At 45.8% G+C, this 26940-nt stretch overlaps 1 protein-coding gene across 6 annotated transcripts in view; it reads right to left on the reverse strand.

Moving 5' to 3' along the window:
- PTPRA (protein tyrosine phosphatase receptor type A) overlaps window positions 1–26940 on the reverse strand; it is a 133930-nt gene that overhangs the window by 40796 nt on the left and 66194 nt on the right. Inside the window, exons 2-3 of one of the 6 annotated variants that reach the window (XM_055794031.1) lie at window positions 5166–5255; window positions 3596–3679 (exon numbers count right to left, since the gene is read on the reverse strand). The exons of 3 other annotated variants lie outside the window; for them this stretch is intronic. Coding sequence is in view for 1 of the 3 variants with exons in the window: in XM_055794028.1 (XP_055650003.1) it covers window positions 26617–26637 (21 nt within the window). In the remaining 2 variants the exon portion in view is untranslated. Of the gene's footprint in view, window positions 1–3595; window positions 3680–5165; window positions 5256–26616; window positions 26661–26940 lie in introns of those variants that run through there. 2 more of the 6 variants (XM_055794030.1, XM_055794028.1) reach the window with 2 other exon arrangements.

The raw sequence follows: 26940 nt of genomic DNA on the forward strand, positions 1-26940 counted from the left end.
GTGCAGTCCTCTTTCAAAGAGCAACCCCATCATACGTGCATGGAGGGAACCCGACCCTACCACCACCTGGCTTTCTGGGCAGCCAGAAATATCTAGCACCATTAGGATGATGTTAAAAACTGCTGGCCTGAACCAGCATCAGTCTTTCACATGGATATCATCTTTAGTGAGGTGTTAGTCTATCCCATGCTGATCACGCAGGCTCTCAAAGCACACACTGGTAGCAGCAATGTGTGTGAAACTGTCGTGGGTGGATGTAGAGGATCAGGTGTTCACCAGCCAGAAGCTGGAAGGAGGTTCCCCAAGCTCCCTTTCTACCTCTGCTGCCAAAAACTGGAAATCCCTGTGCTTCATCCTGATTTACCATGAAAAGGCTCCCAAATTGGCTTTTTTACTCCATAAGTGAATGACGCAGGTTTCATTAATTCAGAAATATTTGCAAGGACATTTAAGACCACAGTTAAGAATAACTTGGTGGGTCCAGTCCTGCTTAACAGCTTCATTAATGATCTGGAAGATGGGGCAGAGTGCACCCTCAACGAGTTTGCTGATGACACCGAACAGAGGAGTGGCTGATACACCAGAGGGTCATGCTGCCATCCAGAGGGACCTTGACAGGCTGGAGAAATGGGCCAGCAGGGACCTCATGAAGTTCAACAAGGCAAAGTGCAAAGTCCTGCCCCTGGGGAGGAACAACTCGAGGCACCGGCACGTGCTGGGGGCCACCCCACTGGGCAGCAGCTTGGCACAGAAGGACCTGGGGGGCTGGTGGACACCAGGTTGTCCCTGAGCCAGCAACGTGCCCTTGCTGCAAAGGCGGCCAGAGGTGTCCTGGGCTGCGTCAGACAAAGCGTTGCCAGCAGGCCGAGGGAGGTGATCCTTCCTCTCTGCTCGGTGCTGGTGAGGCCACACCTGGAGCGCTGGGACCAGTGCTGGGCTCCCCAGTACAAGAGAGACAGGGACAGGCTGGAGAGAGTCCAGCAAAGGGACCGGAGCATCTCTGCTGTGAGGAAAGGCTGAGGGAGCTGGGGCTGCTCAGCCTGGAGAAGAGAAGGCTCGGGGTGGATCTCGGTGTCTGTGAACACCTGCAGGGAGGCTGCCAGGAGGACAGAGCCAGGCTCTTGCCGGTGGCGCCCAGTGACGGGACCAGGGGCCGTGGGCACAAACTGAGACCCAGGAGGGTCCCTCTGAACATCAGGAAACACGTTTTGAGTGTGCGAGGGTGACTGAGCACTGGCACAGGTTTCCCAGGGAGGTTGTGGAGTCTCCATCCTTGGAGATCTTCCCAATCTGTCTGGGCACAATTGTGGGCAGCTGGCTCTGTGGCCCTGCCTGAGCAGTGGTTGGACCAGTTGACCTCAAAGGTTCCAACCTCAGCCACCCTGAGATTCTGTACCTTACTATCCTACAAACTTTTCAGAAGGCAAACTTGCTGGGATTTAAGCTCATAGTGGAGTAAGCATCCAGCACTGAGAAGGAGATCCCTACATTGCGCAGGATGTATCTTGGGATCTCACCAGTGTCCCTTCAGCTCTACGCTGGTTTTCAGTGAACAAGCACTAGTTACTGCAAACCATGACAGCCCTTTGCCATGTACGAGACGACCCTCCCCCAGGAGCCACTAACGAAGAGACAAATGCTGCTCAGAGGAAAGAAGTCCATTACAGCTTTCCCTAAAGGAGCTTGGAGCATCTCAAAGACTGGTAAGAGAGCCTCCTCAAAAAGCACTGAGACTAGGGAATTGTTATCCCAGTTAGGAGACAGGAAAACTAAACTGATGAGGTTTTAAGCAGAAAACCAGAGACAAACACTAATGAACATGGATGCTTAAGTATTCCAGACATGCAATAGTTCATGGTCCTAGAGAGGCACAGTAATGTTGATGGTGGGTATCTGTCCTCTGCAATTGTGGCAGGTCAGATCGTAGTTTTCTGTATTGCCTTGCTTTTAGGAAAGAAATCTCTCTCCGTATGTTTAAAAACTAAGACAGAGCATAGAAACTCAATGGTCTCACGCTGACAATACAAAAGTAAGAGCCAGGAGATGTAGGCTCCATCCCCAGCTATGCCAGGGGCAGATCAGTGGCACGTCCAAGACCAAGGCACCCAGTCATGTCCAGTCCTTGCCTATCAAGCTGCATGGACAGGCACTCATGGCCACACTGCCGGCACAGCAAGCAGAGTCACCATCTGGAAGCTGCCCAAGTGCCTTGGAGGGGAAGAGCTACAAATGTGTCCCATTATTTTCCTAATAATAACTTTCTTAATAACTGTCATAATTAGGATGGGTTTAATTTGCCCTCAGCCACTCTTTTCTGCTGGTGCCATGGCTGTCTGATCATGGCAGCATGTGCCAGTTGCTCTTGCAGCTTTTGCAGAATAAACTGCGATGGGTTGGGGAATAAGTTGTGCAGGGAGACAGAAGGGGATGAAAAACTTCTTGGAGCTGTAGCAATGGAGAATGACCAGCTGGAGAGTGTTTCCTAAAGGACATGTCATCAAGGAGTGTCAAGGTGGGACAGGTAATAACTGGGAGAAGGCGAGGTTCTAAGACAGAAGAGCAGTGGGCCATGCCCAAGGGAGATGTCAGGTCAGGGAGGATGAAGATGAAAGACTGACTCTGAGCCTCGACCAGGAGGAAGGTGCTGGGGGTGAAAGGTTTCGCTGCAGGCCAGGCTGATGAGGGATGGTGGGGCGGCAGGAGCTGTCACAAAGGGGAGAGGGAGATGAGACCTCCTTCTGGGGTAATCAAAATGCATCTGCTGAAGCAACACCCCCAGAGCTTGTAAAAACCCCTGAGTAGTATGAGGCAAAACCCCATGGTCTCCTGGTGTGCTTTCCCCTGCGGGATGGGCATTGTAGCTGCAACACAGCACTAGGAAGCAGAAAGCAACCGCCTGAGAGGCACAAGAGAGGCTGGTTCAACTCATTATTCAAAATAATGAATTAGTAATTTAGAAAAAAAAAGAAGTCATATAGGAATGTATTTCTTTAAATATTCCATTTTAGAGTGTCCCCTCTTCTTTGTCCCAGGCATCATTTCGTAACATGTACAAAGAAAACATGAGTGCAGTTCACACACCAGCTATGACAAGGACTGGTTGCTTTTGATTGAGGAGTCAGGATGAAGCATGGCCATTATTTAGCATAACAACATCCCGACCTAGCACGATGCCTTTCGGAGAGCAAGCAAACGGTACGTGGGGAGGAGAAACAAGGTTTAAAAAAAACACCAAAAAAACCCAAACCAAAACAAAAAAACCCATGAAAAATTAAGCCCAGCTTTGGGGCTCAGCCCCTTCTGCAGGACCGAAACGAAGTCCCAGCTCCAAGCCACGACCAAGCTGGGGAGAGGGAGCATCCTACTTAAAACAAAGGTGTCGGAGGGGATCATTCGCATGACAGCCTTAAAATCTCATTACAGAGGCTAAGCTCCAATTAAAAAGCATGCGTTCGGTCATGCAGCTTAATCGCTGGTTGTGCTTACCCTGAAATCCGCCTGGGACACCTGTAGGGTGCGGGGATCAGCCAGCCCGTCCCACGGAGCAGCCCCTGAGCTAAGAAAGTGCCGTGGATCTGTAAAATCACCAATTTACCTGCAGTAATTCTGCACCGCTGCTCAGTTCAGCCCTGTTGCCACAGTAACACTTCTGGTGTAGCCAAGATCACTGATTATGAAACTAGAAAAAAAATCAGAGGCTGCTAATTAGGATATACTCCAGTTCTCAAAAAGCTCCATATTAATGACATTATGATTGCAAGCGCAGGGAAAATAAAGACGCCAGAAAGCATCGCCTCGGTCAGCACCGTCCACTGCCGCCAGCTGCTGCTCGGGTTTTTTTATATATGGGTCTTCAAATAGAGCTTGCAAATTCCCTGTAAATTCAGCTTGTTTTCCTTCTCTCTGAATGAATGTGCAAGACCCGGTGGAACAGTCTTTACTCTTTACATATATTTGCATGTATTAGACTGGAAAAAAAGGGTCAAGCGTGATGTACAAATGGTAATAGCCAGAGTGGGACCAAGGCTGCATCCCCTGCATCTTGCATTAACTGTGTTTCTGTTGCAGTTTGCCAGAGAAAAAAACCAAATCACACGTGGGGAACCAGCGCTGAAAGCGTTTTCCTTTCTTGGCTTTTATTCGAATGCCAGAAGCATTTGGAGGCATGTCTTCTGCTGAAGGCTTCAAGCTGAAAAGTCTGACTGGGAGCAGTTGTGCTGCCAGACACAAGTGTTTTTCAACACAATCTACAAATAAGATACTGGAGCTTATTTCCAGGTGAGAGGAAAATGGCCTGACCGGTATTTCTGGAGCTGCAAATCCAGAGCCATGATGTTTTAAAAAGTCAGCTCATCAAAACACCTTAGTTTTTCCATTCTCATTGGATGATGAATCTCCAAGAGGATGAAATGGTGCTAAACAAGTGGGGCCAAGGACCAAAACTGAGATAATAGCCTATAATATTCATTAATGCAATGGCAGATTCTGCATTTTTCCATCATCCAGGGCTGCCACAAGACACAGAACCCAGCAGCTTGACTTCAGCCAGATCCACTGATAAGAACCGGGAGCCATCACCTCTGAAAGAGATGCAAAGGCTGAAAAACAAATTGCTGGTGAAAGTTGTTCCTTGAGCTCAGGCACAGCTTCTGGTTTGTCCTGGGGAAGGGCAGGAGCCAAGCAGTGCCAGCATGTTCCAGTCCCAGACTATCAGGCTGTGGTGCCCTGACCCAGACACGCAGCAAAGCTTCTGGGCTGTGACTTTATACCCCTCTTTGTCAGCATAAGGGATTTCAGAAGCTTGAGCTAAAATTTTGGTCCAAGAAAGAGAGAGAAAAGTTCTCCCCTGCTAGCAGTAAGAAAGCTTTAGGCAAGTAAAATGTAAAAGTCCAAAGTGGGAAACAGAATCATCAGCTGAAGGTGACCTAGAGACTTCAGCTACCACCTGGCTGGCACCAAGGATGCCGGTTTTGTAAGATTCTTTTGCCCAGCCAAAGGCTATCATGGAAACAAGCTGCATCTTATTTGTAAAGCAGTGGGAACGGCTGCTGAAGCTCTCATTCAGGTTGCAGGTGAAATTTGGATCAAAATGCAACACTGCGAGCTCCAATGCAGTTGCTGGAGATATTAAAAGCTGGAGCAATTGTAGATCATATGGGACCCACCAGAAAATAAGAAGAGAAACAATCACTCTTTGGTCATCCCAATTTATAGAAAGCATTCCAGTCCCTAGTTCTTAAATGAATAGAAATAACCTGAGGAAAAAAAAAAAATATATAAATATATGAAAAGCCTCTGAATGCTGCAGGGCTGTGCCCTCCCTGTAGCACAGGCAACGGGAACTTCACATCCACAGCAAGAGCTGATGGCACCCACCAGCAAAGGACAGTCCAAAAGCACGGAAGGGCTTTCCAGAAGGCAATGCTACCCCCACCACTGGATGGAGCTTCTAGCAATTACCCTCCCATAGCCTAATTACACCTGGTTCAGACAGTGCAGGGAATTAATGCTGGCAATTAAGCTGATGACTCATGTAAGGGCTTTTCCCGAGGCTGCCTCAGGATTGGTGCTGCACAGCTGTCGATAACTCTTTCCTCATGAAGGGTGAAAAGCAAAGTGCTGCACTTGAAGAACTGGGAAAACGTTTTTCCCCCCAACTTTGAGGCAGGAAAATTAAGATTACTTATTTTCTTTAGCAGTATCACCTAAAGCCTTGAAAGGACAGTCCCTCAGCTATCGACTGCATGAACCAGTCGCTCCTCCCGCTCACCAGTAGTACTGGGGATATGTTAGGTGTAGTGTTAATTACCTACAAATGTGATTTATTAGCTGGAAACAATGCAAAGGGCTGATCTCATATGCTAAGACATCCTTTAAACACAACGTAAGAGCAACAGACCAAGCACGACGGCATCCCAGTCCCGAGCAGACAGGGATTACCACATTACAAATAACAAATTAATAAAACAAGCGGAATTCAGCTGCTGTTGATGGTTTAGTTGGAGGCATTATTTCTAACCTTTTAATAGGCTTATTTACAGGAATTAGTCCTTTAATGCTGTGTGCTCATGTATATAGTACTGTATAAGCCAGTTCAATGCGACCACAGAGAGAACATCTGCTTTTGTGAGCAATTAGGGAAATTATTGCCAATTACAGGGACTGCAGGTAAGAGCAGCTGGGGAGAGAGGCTGTCTACGAGGAGGGATGGGAAGCTTTTCAAGATGCTGATGTGAACAGGAAGTTCACTGGCAACAGAAATATCCCGGCAGAAAGGAGCCTGTGCCCAGAGAGCAGCCAAAACATCGGCAGCAAGAAAAGGATTTCAGAGCCAGCAGAGTTTGGGGGCAATCCCCATTATCATTTACGCTGTTGGCATTTTGGGCAGATCAGTCTCCCAAACATTTCTCCTCATCAGCCCACGCTCCTGAAAAAGGACCAAACTCTGTTTGGCTTCAGTGGCTCTGCTTCCACTTTCCATCTTTTTTTCCCATCTATTTTCCATCTATTTTTTCCATCCATCTTTTTTTCATCTATTTTCCTTTCCATCTCCCATGCCCAAGAGGGGTGTCCTTGTTCAAGAAGCGATGCTGTAGACACAGGTTTTAGAGCCACACTAACAGGCTAGGAATCTTCTATCACTGCTGCTGCTATAAAATTATTATATATACATTTATATATATTTTTTACATATATAGATATAAACCCAATATCATAAATCTATTTTATATATATATATTGCTGTAAAACTATCATAAACCTACTGTCTTTGCTATAAACCTATTTCTTGCTGACACAAGATTATGTGAACTGAAACAATCCTAGTCTTAAACAACAGGGTGGCCATAAGCTCCTGCAGCCCCTGCAATACCAACACAAAACCTAATGCCCAGTAGTTCTGAAAAAAAAAATAAAAAACTTAAAATGCCTTTTCTTATCCTTAAAGTGATTAAACAACAGCCTGGGACGACTAACCTTTAGCCCTTCCATGTTACAATTAATTCTCTATTTTAATCTCCCAACAAAAGGCTGAACTCAACTGTATTATTGTCAGTGAGGGCTTTTATCATCAGCCTTCAGAACGGTCAAGGCATGGGAGAGAACAATGACTCTCACAGGACAATAAATACAATCTAAACAAAAATACCCTGTTGCTAAGGTTTAAATCAGACTTTTTTTGGGGGCGCAGCCGGGTAGCTGGGAATCCCGGTGCCACCCTATATAAAAAAATATGGGAGAGGATTAGGACTTGGACAGAGGAAAATAACCTGACACGCAGCCTTGTTGTGTTTTTCCCTCCAGGATGGCATTTAAAATATGAGTATCACATAGCGGACCTTAAACGAAAGCCGACGGCTGGAGTATGCTGCTCTTTGCAGCAAGCGATGCTCTACCTAAGCCCACACACTGCTCCAACCTCTGTGGTCCTGAGCTTCATGTCTTGCTCCAGCAAGGGCAGGGGGTGAACCATGACCGAACAGAGTCAAGGTAATAGTGCAATTCAGTTTTTATGACCCATTCTGTTCTTTTGCCAATAAACAAGGTCTCCCTGAGCAAGCATTAAATATTACCTTGTGTCACTTAGATTTCAGTGATATTCAAATAAACATTAAGAGGCTCTGACAGAGCTCAAATCCCCCTGTATTAGGCACATAGGCCAAACAGCTACCAAAATTCTGCTAATTTAAATTAATTTCAAACCCATCCAGAATGACGGAGCACTCAGGTTAAATATTTTCATTTCAATAGCAATGCAGTGGATAGCAACCGAGACATCACCATCTTTGAAAGTCTTTGCTGTCCCAGCATTTTCAAAAGGCTTTGAAAAGCAGCTTTCCTACAAAAACACCCATTTCCATCACGCCCTCACTAGGAGCATAATACACAGAAGGCTCCTCAGTATTGCTGTTAAATAAGAGAGCCCCCTAACCAGGCATTAAATGGTACAGGAGCTCACACACAACAACAGAGAGTGCTTTCTGTAGCAGTTTGTCACTGCACAAATACAAGACAAAGTCTGTTGCTGAAGACCAAGACTGCATTGGTGGCACAGTGGTCCAGCCTAATAAACTCATCTCTTTTTCATAGCATCATGGCATCATTTGGGTTGGAAGGAACCTTAAAGACCATCTAGTTCCACCACCCTGCCACAGGCAGGGACACCTTCCACTAGACCAGGTTGCTCCAAGCCCTGTTCAACCTGGCCTTGGACACTGCCAGGGATGGGGCATCTACAGCTGCTCTGGGCAGCCTGTGCCAGTGCCTTACTGCTCTCATCATAAAAAAATTCTTTCTTATGCCCAGCCTTTCGGTCTAAAACCATTGCGCCTTGTCCTGTCACTACAGACCCTGGTAAATAGCCTTGCTCTGTCTTTCTTAGAAGTCCCCTTTAAGTAGTGGGAGGCTGCTCTAAGGTCCCCCTGGAGCCCTCTCTTCTCCAGGCTGAACCCCCCCAACTCTCCCAGCCTGTCCCCACAGCAGAGCTGCTCCAGCCTCTGACCATCCCCGTGGTCCCCTCTGGCCCCGCTCCAACAGCTCCACATCTCTCCTGTGCTGAGGACCCCCGAGCTGGAGGCAGCGCTGCAGGGGGGTCTCACCAGAGCAGGGCAGAGGGACAGAGCCCCCTCCCTTGATGGTTGGCTTTCTGGGCTGCGAGCACACATTGCTGGGTCATTTTTTGCCCACCAGTACCTTCAAGTCCTTCTCTGCAAGGCTGCTCGCAATCCCTTCATCCCCCAGTCTGCACTGATACTGGGCATTGCCTCAAACCAGTTGCAGGGCCTTGCACTTGGCCTTGTCAAGTCTGATAAGGTTCACAAGCGCCCACTTCTCAAGCCTGTCAAGGTCCCTCAGGACGGCACCCCTTCCTTCACGTGAGTCACCTGTACCACTCAGCTTGGTGTCATCAATTTTGGCTCCATGAAATGCAGCCTGCTGAAGAGCAGGGTCCAACCTGGCCCAGGTTCCCTCTGTTCCCCTTAGTTCAAATCAAATCCAGTCCAATCAAGTCCAATCCTTCATGACACACATCCATCTTCAATCTGTGCCCTGCCTGAAATCAGATGCTGAGCATTTCTAGGTGATTTATCTCTGGGTCTGGTTTATCTCAAGCGAGTGCTGTTGCGCCCCAAGCCATCCGGTGCTTGTATAGCTGTGGGGTGCGAGAAGAAAGAGGGATGCTCAGCTGAAGACCCCCCTGCAATGTTGCTGTAACAAAATGCAGGGATGTACCAAACAGGAGGGAGAAAAGTAGATGTCATTTTGGGAAGTGCACAAGGGTTGAAAACAGAGTCCTACAGATGGAAAAAGGGCAACATCTAACACATACACAAAGCAAGAGGGATGTTATGAGTAGTCAGTTGAGTACAGGGTTATTTGTGTTCATTTCTGCCTTAATACCTTCTTGTTAGGGCACTGTTCTCAAAAGCACTATCTCCAAATAATTTCATAATCTAGACATCAATTCCAGAAGTGCCTTAATGTAAACATGAGCCCCATGACAGAGTGCTTGCACTGGGTCTCCAACCAACCTCTGTTCCTCTCTTCCCACAGCTTTACAGGCATCCTACAGGTTCTGGGTGCGATTTAGCTGGCTTTAAAAAACAAGTCTCCAGATGTTATGGGATCTCTTTTTATCCTCTTTATATTCCTGGTGCTCCAGTGCTTGTATACTTACAAGGGTGGATGCTGACTCGTCTCCATCTCTGACTCTGGCATAGAGCACGAGCTATAGGAAAGGCAGATTTGGAGGCTTTGGAAAATGTGGTGGCAACTTCATTCTCAATTAATTATCCCAAGAGCAACACAAGAAAGGGTTTAGCTGTAAGTGCCTGCCAGTTGCTTTGCTGAAGGAAAACGTCCGTATCTCAGCCACCACTTTGCAGAGGCTGCCAGCATGCTCATGAGTGCCATTTTGACCGCCTCCCAGCTCTAACATTGGCAGCAAAGACAACGGGCACAGCTCAGCCTCTAAAGCAGATTTTGCACCATTTGAAAAGACATGCTCCAGAAAGGGAGAGAGCAGGCAAAAGCAGGGCAGCCCTTGCTCTTTCCAGGTGGCCTTTCTTAGCAGCAGAAGGGCATTTCAGGTGTGGGGTGCTCTTAAAGCAGCTGGACGAACCAGTTATAAATGGCAGGATGCTGAGATACTTATTAAGAGTCAAGCAAGGAACACCAGCAGTGGGGTGACTTGTAATCCTTGCTGGTGTGGACTGGAATTAAAATTAATGAGTTAGAAATAAATGGCTAGCCATCCCAACTTGCACCCCAACACATCTCTGACTATGAGATTTATGTATAGACAGAATTAATCCAATACCGTCTTCGTCCTGACCTATTTGGGCATGGCGATAAGACCCACAAAAAACATCTCACAAGATCCGACACAGTGCCACTGCCCCTGACTGGTTTACATCCCCACCACTGCTTCTCCCCCTGCCCCAGACGACACTTCAAGGGACCCAAGAAGCAGTAACATCTCTGAAAGCTGCTTTACTACAAAGGGAAAGACCCCTTCACCTGGAGGGAAGGGAAGGAAAGTTTCAGGTGACCCGGTTCAAAGATGCAGCTGTTGCTGAGCAGCTTTTACTCTTCTCATCCCAGATTAGCTCCTCTAAACTCACCAGTGGCAAAGCTGTTTCACTTGCTGGAAAGATGCCATGTTTGTGTGTCAGATTAAACGTCTGTGCTTTTAAGCCCTGGATTTTCAGATCAGATCTGCATGTTTGGAGGGGTGAAAAACAACACAAACTGTCTGTTAGGGGAGTTTCATTGAACAGACACCATTATTTCTTCTTCCCCATCCCCCATATCACCCCTCCTCCCTCTACAGCCAAAGTGATTCAACAGATTTCAGGAAAATGCAGAGAAAAAAACATATTATACATTTTCTGTGGTCAGTGTTTTCCTATTAAGTCAGAGAGGAGCTACCAGAAACACAGTGTGCAGTTGGCATCTCCCCTTCCTGGCTCACCACTGCAGGGAACTAACCGACTTGGGATCTCAGGTTTGAGGACCAGGTGGATGGTCTCACCTGCAAGCATCTTTCTGGGACAGGTACCCATGCACCCAGCCCTGGGATCAACTGTCATCCTCAAACTGCATCAGACATGGTGCCAAAGGCACTCAAACCCAACTGGACCTCTACTGCCAAGCAAGGATGCTCTCAGCCTTGGCGAGCTGGTTTCCTCATTGGGAAGGTCAGCAGAAAGTCTGAAGACAGAAAGGTCATCTCCAGCAACAACCCCAAAGGCTTTAGTTGCGCCAGTAAGGTGGGGAGCAAACAGATGGAACCATTCAACAAGATATGGCTTGAGGGTCTAAGATAATTTTATTTCATAGAATCATTTAGGTTGGAAAAGACCTTTATGATCATCAAGTCCAACTGTTAACTCAGCACTGCCAAGGCCACCACTAAACCATGTCCCTAAGCCCTACATCTGTGTGTTTTTTAAACAGTTCTAGGGATGGTGATTCCACCATGTCTCTGGGCAGCTTTTCACGCTATGAAAGCTATATTTCTCAAGCTGTGGCTCAATAGTTTTATCTCAGCAGCAGAAAACTCTCTGAGAAAGTAGAAAAGAAATCCCAAAGCCATAAATGTCTTCGTGGTGTTCACTGCTCTGTTGGCATTGTATGAAAAGAAGGGAACATTTCAGCATCTGATTTACTCCATCACATCACAGCGTTGCACAGCTGCTCCTTCAGTAGGTCCAGGCATGAAGGTGGAACCAGCTCAGTGGTGAAGGAGGAGCGACTCATGGGGACCTCCCATCAGGGTGTGCCCATCCCTGACGCCACAGCCAGGACAGCCCACCATCTCCCTGTCACACATCATGCAGAGGCAGATGTGGCCTTCCTTCCACCATGCCAAAATACACAAGGTTTTCCTCAGCAAACCTCTGTGTGTATGAGCCTTCCCACGTTATTTCTGCTGTCCTACAGAGCCCCCTTCCCATCCATCGTCCTTCTTCAGCTGCAGATCTCTGTATGAGAGAAGCAGCAGCCATAAAGTAACAAAAAGCGATGATTCACCAACAAAGGGATGCGCTGGTCCTTCTCCCTCCCACGTTCACGGCACCATGCAATGGGACTACTCTGTATGTATCAGCTCTTTGGGGCAGGGACCATAATTCTGCTCAGCACATGCTCCAGTAGTTTTCGATGCAGGACCTGGCTCTGTGGGACCTCTACGTGGTATCACAAATAAAAGATGAATCACACTTTATGAATGCAGCGTACCCCGCCTCTGTCAAAATGATAATGTTTTAGGTATGAAAATTAGTCTGAAACTGGGAAAGGATGCTGGCTTATCCTGTGAAAATTGTAGGTGGAAACTGCACGTGGTCTTCCATCCCTGCTCTTACAGGGTACTTCAAAGGAGACCCCACTGTAAGAGATAACAGGATCCATCCAGTTTGGATTCTGGGGCTCTATCGGTCTACACAAGCTCCACGTCAGCCCTTTCACCACCCTCCCAGCTCCCCATCAGCCCTCGCTGCCGTAGCAGACTTGCTACAGGTGCTGACACTTGTCCCCACCCTCTTTCTGAAGACAAGAGTTAAGTCTTTCTTTTTTGGCAGCCAGGTCTAATGCATCTCAGATGATCAGTACAACCACTAGGAATACGGTCTGCGCTTCTGGTCTGATTGCCCACCAAAGGGGCACCCAATGTCCCACCATCCTCTCACGTGCCTCAGCATCTTTGCTCTCTCTCTTCTCATCTAGTTTTCCTGCTTAGGTCTCATTGTGGTGGTGGGGACATTTTAATGTAGACAGAACCCACAGAATCAGTCTCCATCCCTGGAGATCTTTAAAAGCCATCTGGACATGGTCCTGGGCAACTGGCTCTGGGTGGCCCTGCTTGAGCAGGGGGTTGGACCAGATGTCCCTTCCCACTCAACCACTCTGGGGTTCTGTGAATTTGCATCACAAAACCTTCATATGGCTCTTCTAGCATATCACCTCCCCAAAATGACTCTCACTGGCTTCAACGACAAACAGTAGAAGTCAGCTCTGAGGCTGCTGGTGAGCTTAGGCATCATTTCCAGCTGTTTTGGATCTCTTCAAATGGTCAGTGCTCTACAATCCATGTAGAGAAGGGAAGCCAAATCATCACTATCCTCCTTTACATATGGCACACTCAGCTACAAAAACACTAACTAGCTTGTCAAGAGGTTCTGCTAGCTCTATCTACCCAACAAAGGCATCCACCAAGGAGTGATCCCCAGCCCCTCGAAACAAGCCCACTGCTCAGGATCAGCCCATCTGGAGCAGGCTCTGCCCCTGCTGCCCAGCACTGTGCCTGGCTTGTCCCCGAGTCCCAAAACATTCTCATGGCCCAACAGCATCTTCCTGTGGGGCATTTTTTGCTTTTCCATTTCAAAAGCCCTGAGATATTACAAGAACTGTGATGCAGCACACCAAAATTGGGGGTTTAACAGCTTGGCAGGTAAAACCATGAGTCACACAAGCACAGGAGCACATGGGGCCATTTAATTGCCCAAGCTCTGCAGTAACCAGAGGACTTGGTGGGGCATCAGAAGGGAAATCCAGTGCCTCTTGTTCACACCAAGTCAGTCCCTGATGCAAAGTATTCCCCAAGCTATATCTATGGTATGAGGATCTGCTTGCTTGCCATGATGGGGAGCTGGGGAGTCAGGGAGCCAGCCTGGAAACAGGTGACATGGGCAGCCAAGGACAGCAAGGTGTCCTGAGTCCCAGTCTTTGGGCTTTACCATCATCTACATCCTTGCTGCAGAGAAGCTTTGGCTTCAGGGAGCCAGCTATTGTTTCCAGCATGCAAGAATAATGGCACCACTATTATTTTGTGTCTTGCTGTGCACCCACCTTCCGTCTCCCAGACCAAAGGAGTTGCCATTCAGTGTCTTTCCACTCATTTTATATAGGAAAGCAGCACAAGGATCAAAGGAGGCTCCTGGGCAGGAGCGGCAAGTGTCTGATGTGAAAGGGCAGTAACTGGAGAGGTGGCATCAAGAAGACATGTTAACAGGTACAGGAGCTCAGCAAATCAAGGGGTCACTCCTTACTGCTGGAGCCTCTGGCCATGTAACCTGAGTACCAGTGCAGAAGATGCCGAGAAGCAGAGGAAGGAGAGAAAAAAAGACCTATGCTTGGATTAATGAGAGAACTAGGTGACAAAATAAATGGGTGAACTCCTTCTTCTGCTCCTACTTAGTGTTGTTGCACTTGGTCATCCTCAAATGACCCTCATGTTTTACTGGAAGAGGAAAATTTGATTTAAAGTCCTACCCTGGAAGTCCTTTGGTTGCACTAGATGAAAGAAGCTCTACTCAGGAAGCGAAGCAACCACAACGAGGAGCTAAGTCCCTGCTGAGCCAAGCCCCAGCATTCCTGCAAAGTGGACTAACAGAAGTGGCCTTTTTTCCTTCCTTTTCCTCATCAAGACTGCAAAATGAAAAGCATCTCTGGCATTTGGCTATCCCATGCCCACGAGCAATGCCTGTGGTTTGTGTGGAAGAAGAGCTAAAGGTTTCCCAATGCAACTTTGTAACCTCCCCACACGTCTATCTATCTCCTGTGTGGTTTCTGAAGCAAAATCCACAGTAAGGCAAACAGAAGTGTATTATTTATTTTTTTTTAATGGATCCTTTGTGCTGCTCTGATCCTAAGTGCTCTTCAGCAGCTCCGGGAGGACAGGTCCCAGCCTGCTGCCTGCTCGTATACCGAGGGAGAGAAGAATGCTCCCACGGTTTTGCATCGCTTGCTCGCGGATGTTCAAAGCTGTCTATTAACCTCGGGCTGTATCATCCCAGCTGTTTTCAAGCAGGACTCCTCATGTAATCATGATGGCCTCGAGTCGGTTAAAGGCAGGGCCCAGGCTATATTTACCTTGGCACCTGATTGTCAACGCTCTGCCTTCCAGAGTCCTCCTGTTTCCTCCTCGAGTAATGAGTAGCCTGTCAGTGGGGTGAGGAGGAATGAGGAACTTCACCCCATTATTGCTGTGTCTTTTACCACCGTTGCCAAACCCTTGAGCACAACCAACAGCTGTAGTTTGTTGCAGTATTGGAAAATACAGAAGTTATCAAAGAAAACTGAGATCCTTCTTTTTGGATGTCACAGGGATTAAGCTGCTTCCAAAGATGAGACCTAAGGCCCCCCAGAAGTGCTGTTGCCAATACATAGCCCCACTATAGGTTTACAATACATGCCAAACAAGCCCAGTATATCCAAATAATGTTCAGAAAGGTGAAACACCTGCGATATATTATTTCAGAAGTTCCTGTTGGGGGAAAAAAAGACATCACTCCTTGCTGCTGCTGAAGAAAGTGTTAATCCCAGGCTCCGTGAACTTTCCCATCCCAAATGTAGCACACCGAAACACACTGCTGGCACAAGCAGTTGTCCAACTGACCCAGTTTTTTTTACAAACTGGGTGAATAGGGACAAAACCATCTTACTTTCTTCGAGAGAAAAATAATTCACATTAAGCAAGGTATGATTCTGGCATCGCTTTCCACACTGTACGCCACGCCGTCCTCTCCTGACCTATTTACGGAAGTGCTGCAGCAAGTGTTGCTGCGGGGGGGATGGCGTTATCCGCTGTGTAAAAGCCTAAAATTACACTGCCCTACAAAGAGCTGGGATAAATTGACCCCTCTAAGCAAACGGGTTGCCAAGCTTTTATCTTCTCTTCATTGTTAACTTACACTGAAGCGGAATAATTAGACGATACGGGGCTATACAAGGCACTATTGGAAAGCCCTGCCTTAGCAACTCAGTTGTATCTGTAATGCCCCACGTTGGCTATTATATATAGCTACTGATTTGGAATGCTGCTTTTAATTTCACACTCATTCAGTATAGGTACATTTATGATTTCTGTCCAATTACCGCTTCCTAATATTATGGCAAAGGGAATGAGTTGTGAATTTTGGATTAAGAAGGCAATGCGACTTTAAAAAAGACTGGGGGGTAATTGCTCCGGCTGCGTTTTCCTGCACTTCATCCAGTCTAGACATAAAAATCTCAGGACACCGATGATTTCCGTTTCTCTGCAGCGGCTCTGCCATGGTATTAAAAAAGTACAATGCAGGGAATAATAAGCATCAAGACCTGTCTAAAATTAGTGGTTTACAAAACAATCTAAGTTTATAATATCCTGAGTACAATAAAAGCAAAGAGCAACTGGGCCATTTATTTAAAAATTGCAGGATAAAAGGAAATCCTGATCAAAACCATTATCAGGAAAAAAATAATCTATCTTTATTGTGGTGCAGTTTTGATACTGACTTAGCTTTCATGAAATTACCATTATGCTGCTAAGAATTAGCTAAATTGAGGCAAGACACCAAAATCACACTGCCCTGTGCAAGCGATCAATGTGCAGCCCACAACTGCTTCATTATTTTCTGCCAAGTTTTAAATTCCGGTATATTTGCCAATGTTTTTCTCTTTGTACACCTCAGTTCCTCACACAGGAGGGCAGAAAATGGATGGTTGATTTCCACGTGATCTTTAGTTATATTCATATTTTGGGTCTCAAGTGGTAGCAAAGCTGCACCTCCCAGACTGTAAGTGAACAGGTAATTTAAGAGGAAAACACCAAAGTTGCATTTCCATTGGTGTTGCTATTATGTTTAATATAAATCTTAAACAAGGAGCAAAATTCGATACAACAGTAGTCCCAGAAAAATACTCCTCCTTCTGCCAGGGACTATAAAAATGTCCTCTAAAATACTGGGGGAAATTAATATTTACAAATCACTGCCAAGAGGAGTGATGCAGAACTGCCAGGGGATCAGAGATTATGCAGTATCCAACTTCAATTGTCCCTCACCACTGGGAGAATTCTGAAGGAATTAAAGTTGTCAGGGAGATAAAATAGCTGTCAAGGAGAACAAACTTTTTCCCTGAAAAGCCATCTCCTCTTCCAAGGGGAAAACCAGATCCATCAGCAACCTGACCTTGCATTTGTGTAAGGTGATGGACGTGTTCTGAGCCCATCCTGCTCACAAGCAGGGATCCAGAGGAGGTCTCTGCAGGCTTTTGCTTAGGAGAGGACACCAGAGATGGACACGCCCACTCTCTGTGGTTCAATTTCTCGCTCTTGAAACAAAAGAATATAAGCCCTATAGCACAGAACCAAATAAAGATGGACATCAGAGTTCGCATCGCCTCAAAAACAGACACATGCAAACTGGGTTTGCATGCACCTATGTGTCAAGAACAAATATAACCATGAAGCCAGCACCGGCAGAGAGCTACTCATACTCTTCAGAGATGCAATGAGTAATCTTCCTTCTGCTGGGGATAAAATACAAGGTTTCCTTGTACAGGCTTTCCACATGAGCCCTGCTGGGCTTTGGCTGAATGCCCAAACCCAGCATCCTACTTCTTGACCATACCGTAGACCCACACTGAAGTTGCTCCTTTATCCAACGCTCTACAGTCCTCATCCTTCCTGCTCCAGCTATCCCTTTCCCAAGAACAACCTTCACATTTAGCACTAAACCAAACTTTAATCCACCTTCTTCCTACATGTTGTGCATAGTCCACTCTCCCATCCTTTCCCCCTTCCCAGGCCCTACAACCATTTCATCACGTCGTTTCCAGCTTGGCTGCAAAGCCACACTTCCTAGGTAAGAAATTATTCTCAGATCTCTCCATTCCTCCTTGGAATTTCATACCAAGCCATATAGCCTTGCTTTTCTTCCCATCAACATTAACAGCAGCCACCTTGGTAGATAAATAAGGCTAGTGGTAGACCACTTGCAACCTTAGAGCCATGATTCAGCCCCAACACATCAAGAGCTATTAGCCACAAAAATTAGCATTACAAGCAGGTCAAATCCTACCATGCTTCAAAAGGTTTTCTCAACACCAACCTGTATGATGACCAAGGTTAGAAGAGAGGGGAAATAAAACATTCATGGCCAGCTATGTTCTGCCCCCGTTTCTTACCTGTTCTCAGAGCTCTGTACCATGGAGCGAATAGGAAACACAATTTCTTGTGTGTGAAAGCAAAGAAAAAACTATTAAAACCTCAGTGAAACAGAATCCAGTTATTAAGCTCCAGAGCTGACACCCTACTGACACAAGAGTTTTGGGAGATGCCTCAACTGCAGCTTCAGGAAAGCTGAAGAACAATCATTGCTAAGATGGTTACACCCTTCTTCCTCTAGTAATAGAGCAGGGACTAAAAAGTCCTTTTTAATTTAAAATGTTTTGGAGTAGCAGAATCACAGCCCAGAAAAACATTAACCCTCTAACAAATGACAAATCCCTAATACCACCAGACTCCTCACCAGTCCACCTCCCTTCCCCACCTCTCAGCAGAAGGAAATGAAAACCATATGAACTGGACAGGGAAGAGATCGATTAGATCATCTTGTCCTACCCAGCATGCAGCAAAAGACTGTTCCCTATAAGAAACTTCCTAAATTACTCCATCCAGTCTCACTTGCAAAAGTCCAAAGCAATGGAGTTTCCACCTCTTCTCTTGGGATATTATTTCTCCCCGCAGCCCAAAACATCTCACTGCCAGGAAGCCTTTCCTATCAAGACTTTCCTTTTGAAAATTCCTTCATTTCAATTTGCAGTCCCCCTCTCTCCCCTGCACATATGCATTTATTAACTACATTAATTAAATAGATTAATACCAAACAAGAATTAAAATTTCAGAATAAATTAGTTTATTTTCCTTTTATCCTCTACGAAAAAGCCCAACATGTCAAAGTAAGTCTGAGTCTCTCCAAAATCTTCCACTTTTAAATTGGTCCCAGTGCTCATAATTACACCTCCTCTCCATCCATGCAAGTCACTTTGCTTTTCTCCCCTTCCTTCCTCACTTTTTTGGGGGAGGAGGGAAGGAAGGCAGAGGATAAAATGAGAAAGGGAGGGAGAAGGGGAGAGAGGAGAGGGACCCATCCCATCAGACCAGTCTAATTGCTTGCAACACTCTCCAGGCATATGAAAATGCAGGTTACGATACCAGCTTTGCCTGATGAATATTCCTAACCCCATTTCAGATGCAGAATCAGCATTTATCCAACGACTGGCTTTCCTGCAGCAGGCAACAGCATCCATTTCACATAAATACTAAGGAAGAGAGAGGCTGACTTCCGGCCAAATTGCAGGCAGCAGCTTGGAAGAAGAATGACCAAGGTCTGAAATGCTGCTCAAAAAACCCCCCTAGCTTTTCACAAAAATCAGAACAGCTGCAAGAGGCAAGCACACCCCCAAATAGCCATCAGGCTGGTGGTTACAGCATATACTGGTAAAGGGCATCACAAACGCAGCAGCTTCGACTGAAAACATCCTAAAGAAAGCCTTGATTGGAAAACTCAGCTCCGATCTGCCAGTGCCTTTCCCTAGCAATTTGCGATATAGAATTTTATGCCCAGATCTGCCTGTCTGACGGCCTGCTGTTGGTAACAGCCATTCTAATTTACTAAAACAAGATGGCTATCTTACGGCTTAATCATAATGGAAATTCTCACACTTTAACAAATAATTACCCATTCGATCTAAGAGCCCTCCTGCTTAGATCAGAGGGTCCTGATCTGAGTTGTCCAACCAACACAAAAGGAAAGTAAATGACAACACTCAACACTTCCTCAGCCTACGCTCTTCGTTATCAACTTCAACATAAATGCATGTTCTCCATTTCCAGGTAAGTCTGGAAAGCATATAAAAAAAGACATTACAGGGAAAGGTGATGGCAAATGGTTGGAATTGTCCTCTTGGGTTTACCTACACGACTTGACTTGGTTTGATGGGCTAACATTTGGATGTTAACGGGCAATGGCCTCTCTTTTGGAGGTCATGCATTCAGCCTGTCCATATTACAAGCTAATTAAAGGCTACTCCCATCACATGAGTGTTCCTGCTGCCTCCATTGTCATTGCAGCTGGTGTCCAGATCAGTTCAACTTCAAGTTTCAAAAGTCTACGCTCGTGTTCGGGAGGTTTGGTGGCTGGCTATCTTAATTCCTTCTTGTTCAAAACATTAAACCATATGTGTAAGTCCTTTTTGTGTTCCACCAAATAAAAATGTCTTGCTATACAAGGGTCTGAAAGCCAAAGGGAATGTTTTTGGTGAGAGGGCTGCTCCAGGTAGGAATCCTCATCCAGAGGGATGGGCGGGATACTTGCACTGCAGAGGGACTATCTGCTTGCATTAGCAGTGAAGTTTATTTCCCATCCTTGTACAGCACGGTCTAACATTTAAACATACTCAACTGACTTCAGTGTGTCCACATCTCCTGTGCCCTTTATTTTTCTGACAGCTTCTCCTGGATAGGAAGTATGGGAACATCAAATTGCAGCGACCGAGCAAAGAGCCAGGAATCACTGCAGTCACTGGCCTGAGGCCAACTTTGGGTTTTTTGCTTAAAATGCAACTTATAGAGAGATATATGAAAAAATATGTATTCTAAATGCTCTAACAGTTATTAGAGATCTAAAAGAAAGCAGTCTTGGAAATAGGAAATGCATATCCGAAGGGAAAGCTGGAGCACAAGCAGGCAGCCTGCCCTTCCTTCGCTGCATGTCTCCCTTTCTTGGCTGCAAGGAGTAGCAAGGAAGTGATTATAAAGCATTTATTTGCAAAATCACAGCCAATAAATCCAATAGTAACAATACCCTCCCTCGCATTGCTTGTACTTTGGTGGGGGGGGGAATGAAGGAAAGGCATAGGTCCAACAGGCAGGCAGGTGCATGGCAGCAGCAATCCTTTCTGAAGCTTTCCATGAAACGTTCAAGCTCATAAGGTGCAATATTCATCCTGGCTGTCCCCTAGCTCTGCACACACCGTTTTGAAGTCCTATGAAATAAAAAGCCCTAGAAAGGCTATGAAGATTGTGATATAAAAACCTCTGAAAAGGCTAAAAAAAAGACTGGGCTGTCGAGTGAGGAAGTGAGTAAGGGAGAGCATTAGATAAAATAAAATGGTACAGAAAAAGCCATCTAAATTCTCCTCCCCTTTCCTGAATATAAATACCATCACAAGAAAACCATAGGAAGCGAATCTGACTGCTTTGAAAATCACTGAGGTCAAAACCATGACAGAAGAAAGGAAAAAGGATTAAACAAAGGAATGATATAATCTACAGAGCTATAATTCAAAACCTTCGAGGTATAAATAGCTACACTACAGGGCTCGAGTCAACCACTAATTTACAGCACAATCAGGAAGGGGGAGGCAGATACCCATCCCCACAAGCAGATTAATCTTTAATTGCTCATTTCTGCATTTCTGACACCTTTCTTTGAAGTACCAAAGCTGGTACCATCTCACAAAGGCACTGGTGAGCCTGAAAATTGCAGAAATGGGCCTTGCTGCTGCTTGTTTGGGGCTGTGATGGCCCATGCGCAGTCCCAGATGCTTTTGTGGGTCCTCTGTGCAAACAAAAAAGGAGATGGCTCCATCAAAGGCTGGTATTTGCCAGTTTGACAGAAAGGGAAGCAGGACTGGGATGACGGCTCATGTTTCACAATGTTTTTACAAGACCTTAATTGCAGATAAATACTTACTGGGATATTCAAATATTTCTGAGCACTTAAATCACTTCAGCAGCTTTGTAAATCCCTCTAGAAATACTCACAAGGACAGCATGTATGATGCTGAGATAAGAGGAACAGGATCACCAAGATCATCAGCTGGCAGAGAGTTTGGCTTTCCAAACAGGTCCCCCAACCACTCCTCCAGTTTTCCATCCCTCCCCCTTGATTCATCTTTATCCATGTGAGGAAGGTGATGACAACAATGGAAACATATCTGTACATGTGTTTCTTCAGTCCCTGCATACAACCCCTCTCCTATTACATTATTTTTTCAGGGGAGAAGTTGCTTCACTCTTCACTGCATTGCTAACTTCTGCACTCTGGTTCAAGAGCACATCCCTGGATGCTGGGAGATCAGCTGTGTGTCATACCAGCTGCATCCAGACATCCCTTGCACATCCTCACGTGTCCAACAGGTTAATTAACTGCCAGCCCTCTGCCCCTGCTATCGTGGGTCCTCACTGCATCCCAGCCTATCTAAATTGAACAAAAATATCCCTGGGATTTTTTGCTGATGAGATGCAGAATCCAATGTTTTGCTGTACAAGATGAAAATTACTATCCAGTAATACACCAGACTTTGCTCAGTCAACAACTTTCTTCAAACACCACCTAATCAGTCACTAACCTCTCGATGGTACCCAACCTCTGCTACATGGTAGCTGGGCTCATTGCTTTTGGGGAGCATCCAGCTTGGGCCCACTATCAGGGGTGGCTGCTTTGTGCCCCCAGTGGGTTATTTCATTAAGATGTCCCTCTGGAAACTGTACACTGGGACAAGTGTGCAGGTAGTGGGAAGAAACACTTCTTGACGATGCATACTTTCCTACCAAAATAGAAGCAGCATCTTTAAACACAAACAATTTCTAGCTTATAGTACAGCAGTCCTTGGGCAGGAGATTCAAGCCCACTTCTTCAACCAGCTTTAACTACTGATGTCACACAGGGAAGAATTTGTGGAAGACAGAGTCTTTTTTTCTGTATCACAGCTGCCTCGTGCTCCAGTTGGAATAAATGCCATGTAGGCTGGTAAGAAAAAATAACTTTGCTCCCCCCCAGAAACAGAAGTTGGACTTCTTCACCAAACCTGGTTTCACATCAAAACTGGATCAGTTGCAAAATAAAAGTCACCAATATAAATGCTTAAAAAGTAGCATAATTTACCAAATACAGATGCTAAAGCATCGCTGGGGAAAGAAAACAAATCACCTTGTGGTACAAAACCCTCCAAATGTATGTTAAAAAAAATGTATAACGGAAAATTCTTCCATATTTTTGCTCTCAAGAATAAAGACCAGGGCAAATCAACAGCTGTAAGGGTCTGAAAGTCATCTTGCTGTGAGCCTTGCAGCCCCCAGTTACTACCCTGTCCCATGCTGTGCATGCTGCTGCTACCCTGAAGACAGACACAGCTGGTGCCCTTGTTTCTTGTGGCCAGTGACCACAGCTCCCCGTCACCCTCACATGTACAATTAGCGCTAAGTCTGTTATCCACCCTGCACATTTAAAAAATCTATTCTGTTCTCACCAGGGGAAAGGGCAGTTACATGGAAAGGAGCATTTAGTTGTTAAAAATCCCAGTTAGTTAAGGACTGAACAGTTCAAAGAACATTCAGATTCTGATTTAAAGAATCTGATTTAAAGAAATCATAATCACCAACATTTAGGCATAAACCTATCCAAACTCTTCAGCAAGTTCTTTGTAACAGCTCTGACTTTTGAAAGAAAAGCAGAATCACAGCAAAGGGGATTTCATGTTGATGTTGGGTTTTGCAGATACCTGTCAAAGCCAGATGGAGCTAGCCCCACTGCTCTCACTCCAACGCAGCACCAAGGCCACACTGCCGTATTCCAGAAGTCAGTTTGCTTTCTATCCTGGAGGAAGGCTTTCGCCTTGGTTACTTTTGCTTTCTGTTTAGCTTACACAGAAGATATTCTGCACTTGGGATGAGCTCAGAGTGCAGAAAGTACTGATGCCTAAGGAAAAGTGCTTGGTTTATTTCCCTATCTGTTAATAAAAATAGATATATGGATGAAAAAATTCAATCAGCAAGGCTGAAAGAGTGCAGATTTTAAAAGGTACTTCTTTTAACAGGAAGAATCTGGCTGATGGTGAAGAGAAGCAGTAAATCGGTTCATGATATTTCTTCCCTTCTGTGACTGGGAAAAGTTTATTAAAATTATCATGATTGCTGCACAAGAAAATAAATTCATTTAATTACAAGCAAGACATGAACCACTGAGGAAGGCCTTATTCCCCTGCTAATGTTCAAAATACAGGGCTGCTTTCATTAAATTATAAAGCAGCGATGCTCACAGCACAGTATGTGGACCAAAGGTGATCCTGAGCACGCCGGTGATCATCTGCATCACATCACTTAAACAGCATTTTCAATTAAGCACTTGATAAAGATTAATCATCATCTTCAGCAAGCTGACAGCCATTCAAAAAGCACAGAAACAACCACTTTAAAAACAATGAAAACTCTTAAACACCTGCCTGAGGGATGAAAAAACTAGTGTCCAGCAGATACTATCTTTTTTTATTAAAGCTCAAATAAAATTGAACCCGGGAGTAGATGTTTTAAAGCAGTTAACGCAAAGGAGAAAGTGGGTTGCCATCCAACATCTCACAGAAACGTCTTCCCAAATGATACATTTCAGGCCCTACTCAAAGCACATAAAAATAAAGAAATAGCTATTAAATAGGTTTTGATTGAGCCTCTGGCTGGCACTCAGGGAAAGGACTTAACAGATTCACCTCTGAAGCAAAACAGCATAACTGGGGAAGCAGCTACCAAAAGAAGGTGGCAGCATCCCCCAGCAAAGCTGATCTTCCATCAAGCAACTAGGTCAAAACCAGTGGCATACTGGATTTCCCAGTCTGCTTTTGTGCCTGTGGATACCTGTTAGCATCCCCACCGTAAAACAGTTGAGGGTGACTTCAAGGCTGCTAACGGCACCTGAGCCAAGCCAGGCACAACGGGAGCTGGGCTGCCTCACTGCAACCCAATGGGCTGGGCTGGGAGCTGAGGAGCAGAAAATTCGTTGCCTGCAACCGGTCATTTGGGGAAACAAACCTTCGTTATGCATAACGTGTGCCTGAGCTTTCAGACAGCAGACCTGAGCCTCTGCCAGCTCTGTAAGGAGGCAGAGCCGTACCAGCAGCATGGGTGTCAAGGTATTCTTCACCCCAGGACCTGCAGGACCAGGGCTCTGCTTTTCTTCAACAGCAGTTATTTTAAAAAGTGGTGACAAGGCAGTGAGGTGGCCCTGATGCACACGGTTAGTGCCCCTGCAGCTGAAGGCACTGATCCATTGCGACTAGAGTTTCAGAATGTTTTTTTTACTGTAACTGGTGTCTTTAAGGGGACACCTGGTCTGTCAATAGGAGGAGAGCACACAAGCAGAATTGCTGTCCTCTCCGCTGCACGTTCCTTCAAAGATGCAGACTCAGAAGAAAACACCCAGCCACCACCAGTCCCAGTGCAGACCTCCACAAGGACCCCCGGTGCAGGAGCCACTCCTGGGGTTCCTGACTTGCATGTCCTGTTTTGGGGAAGCACTGAGAGGCAGAGCTCCAGCCCTTCCAGATGCTTTGCTTTTTCTCAGATTTAACTCCTTCCCTCCAGATCCTTTCAAGCTCACACTGTTCTTGGTCATGATGTCCCACCATCTACCTTACCATGTCTATAACTTAAAGAGTTCATCTTTGGGACAAAGAAATCGAGATGTTGGGCATTCTGGCAAGTGCCTGCTCAGCGCCTATCATTTCTTCCTCCCTGTGCATCTCTGAACGCACCTCTCCAAGTCTTCTTGCACAGATTAAAATGCACCAACACAACGTGCATCTTGACCAACTTCTCTACAGAACAACCCAATCCAGGTTCAACACTTTCATGAGTCATCTTTCTGCGGCCCCATCTCTAGGGTCATTTCCCTTTCCTCCTTCAGAGCTCTCAAGTCCCCTCAACTTTTCTCTGCAAGAAGGAACACTGCACACAGTAAGACGCGATAACTAAACCCAAACGGACTGCAGCTTCAGACACCTTCCTGCTCAGTCACACCTGTACCTCGGAAGCTCAGATGTCAGTTTAGATCCCATAATATCCAGTCGTTTTGGGGTGGACAGCAGCATTTAATCCTCAAAATTAGTTTGTCTCAAATACAAAGCTCTTTGCAAAACCTAAGGCACTGGTTTCCTTAGCAGCATGGTCTTGTTCACACAATCTTGTTGACTTCTCCAACCCCCTGTGTACTGAAAGCAGCCCACATTTAATTAAAATTAAATTAAATAAACAGTTGGGGTTTTTAATTTTTAACTTTTTTTTAAAGGACCACATCTAGTTTAACTGATAACCTACAAACTTCCTTTAGAACTACCACAATTTGACTTTATGCTTCCTCAAAGCTCAGCCCAAGGTAAGACAAGGTTGCCAAGAACATCTGCTGAGCAAGGTGCAGTCAAGCCAGCATCCCGTACCAGCAAGGCACCTCACAGTGGGGAAACAGCAGCACAGAAGTAAAATGCAGTTTTATTGTTGTATAAACCCCATCTATATTTGAAGTATTTAACTTTAAAGAGCTTCTTCCCTCCCTCCAGCTATTCAAAAAGCTCTTCAACCCTGCTGAATTGCTCATCAAGGCACATGCATCACATCAAATGGAAGCAGAACCTGGTCAAGCTGCAGTGTTTGCTCACACACAGCCCCCATCCCCACAAATGCTCTCTGCAGCAGCAAAACCATATGTATTACAATATATGTTTCCCCAAACATCATACGCTTCACCCAGTGCACCCCCACCCCCACCTCCTGTAGTGCACCAGAGCCCACTGATACACTGGGCAGAAGCACCTGAGTAACACAGAGAATGCAAGAGAAAGGGAGTATGACTTGCAAAACACATCAACCTTGATAGAAATCTATAAAACACACTGCAAAAGTAAGTTTGAGAATTAAATTCCCTGCCACTGAGCAATGGTCAACCAAAAGCTAATTTCCCTCCAAAACTGTCCTCTTCCTTGGTCCTCAAATAACCCTTCCACATTCCTCAAGAAATAATTTACCTCCTTCCCCAGTGAGCACATCCCTCAGCTCCGCAGGTGCCAACTGTCCTCTCTCTCACTTGAAGTGTTACTCTATTTGGATGAAGCTCAGAGCAACTGGCTGAGCTTGTAAGACCGATAACGCATTTTGTCTCAGGACTGGAGGATTTACGCATCAAAAGCTTGTCTGCTTCTCCCCATCTGCAGCAGTTTACCTGCTACCAGATATTACTTCCCATAAAATGTACCCACCTTAGACCATCACGAGTAAAGCATCACAGTACTTGTAAAAACTCTGTCCTCCCAGAGACGAATGAATTCTTCCAGTCTGCCTTATCCCTCCAT

The sequence above is a fragment of the Falco peregrinus genome, chromosome 2, assembly GCF_023634155.1.
Source record: "Falco peregrinus isolate bFalPer1 chromosome 2, bFalPer1.pri, whole genome shotgun sequence".
NCBI lineage: Eukaryota > Metazoa > Chordata > Aves > Falconiformes > Falconidae > Falco > Falco peregrinus.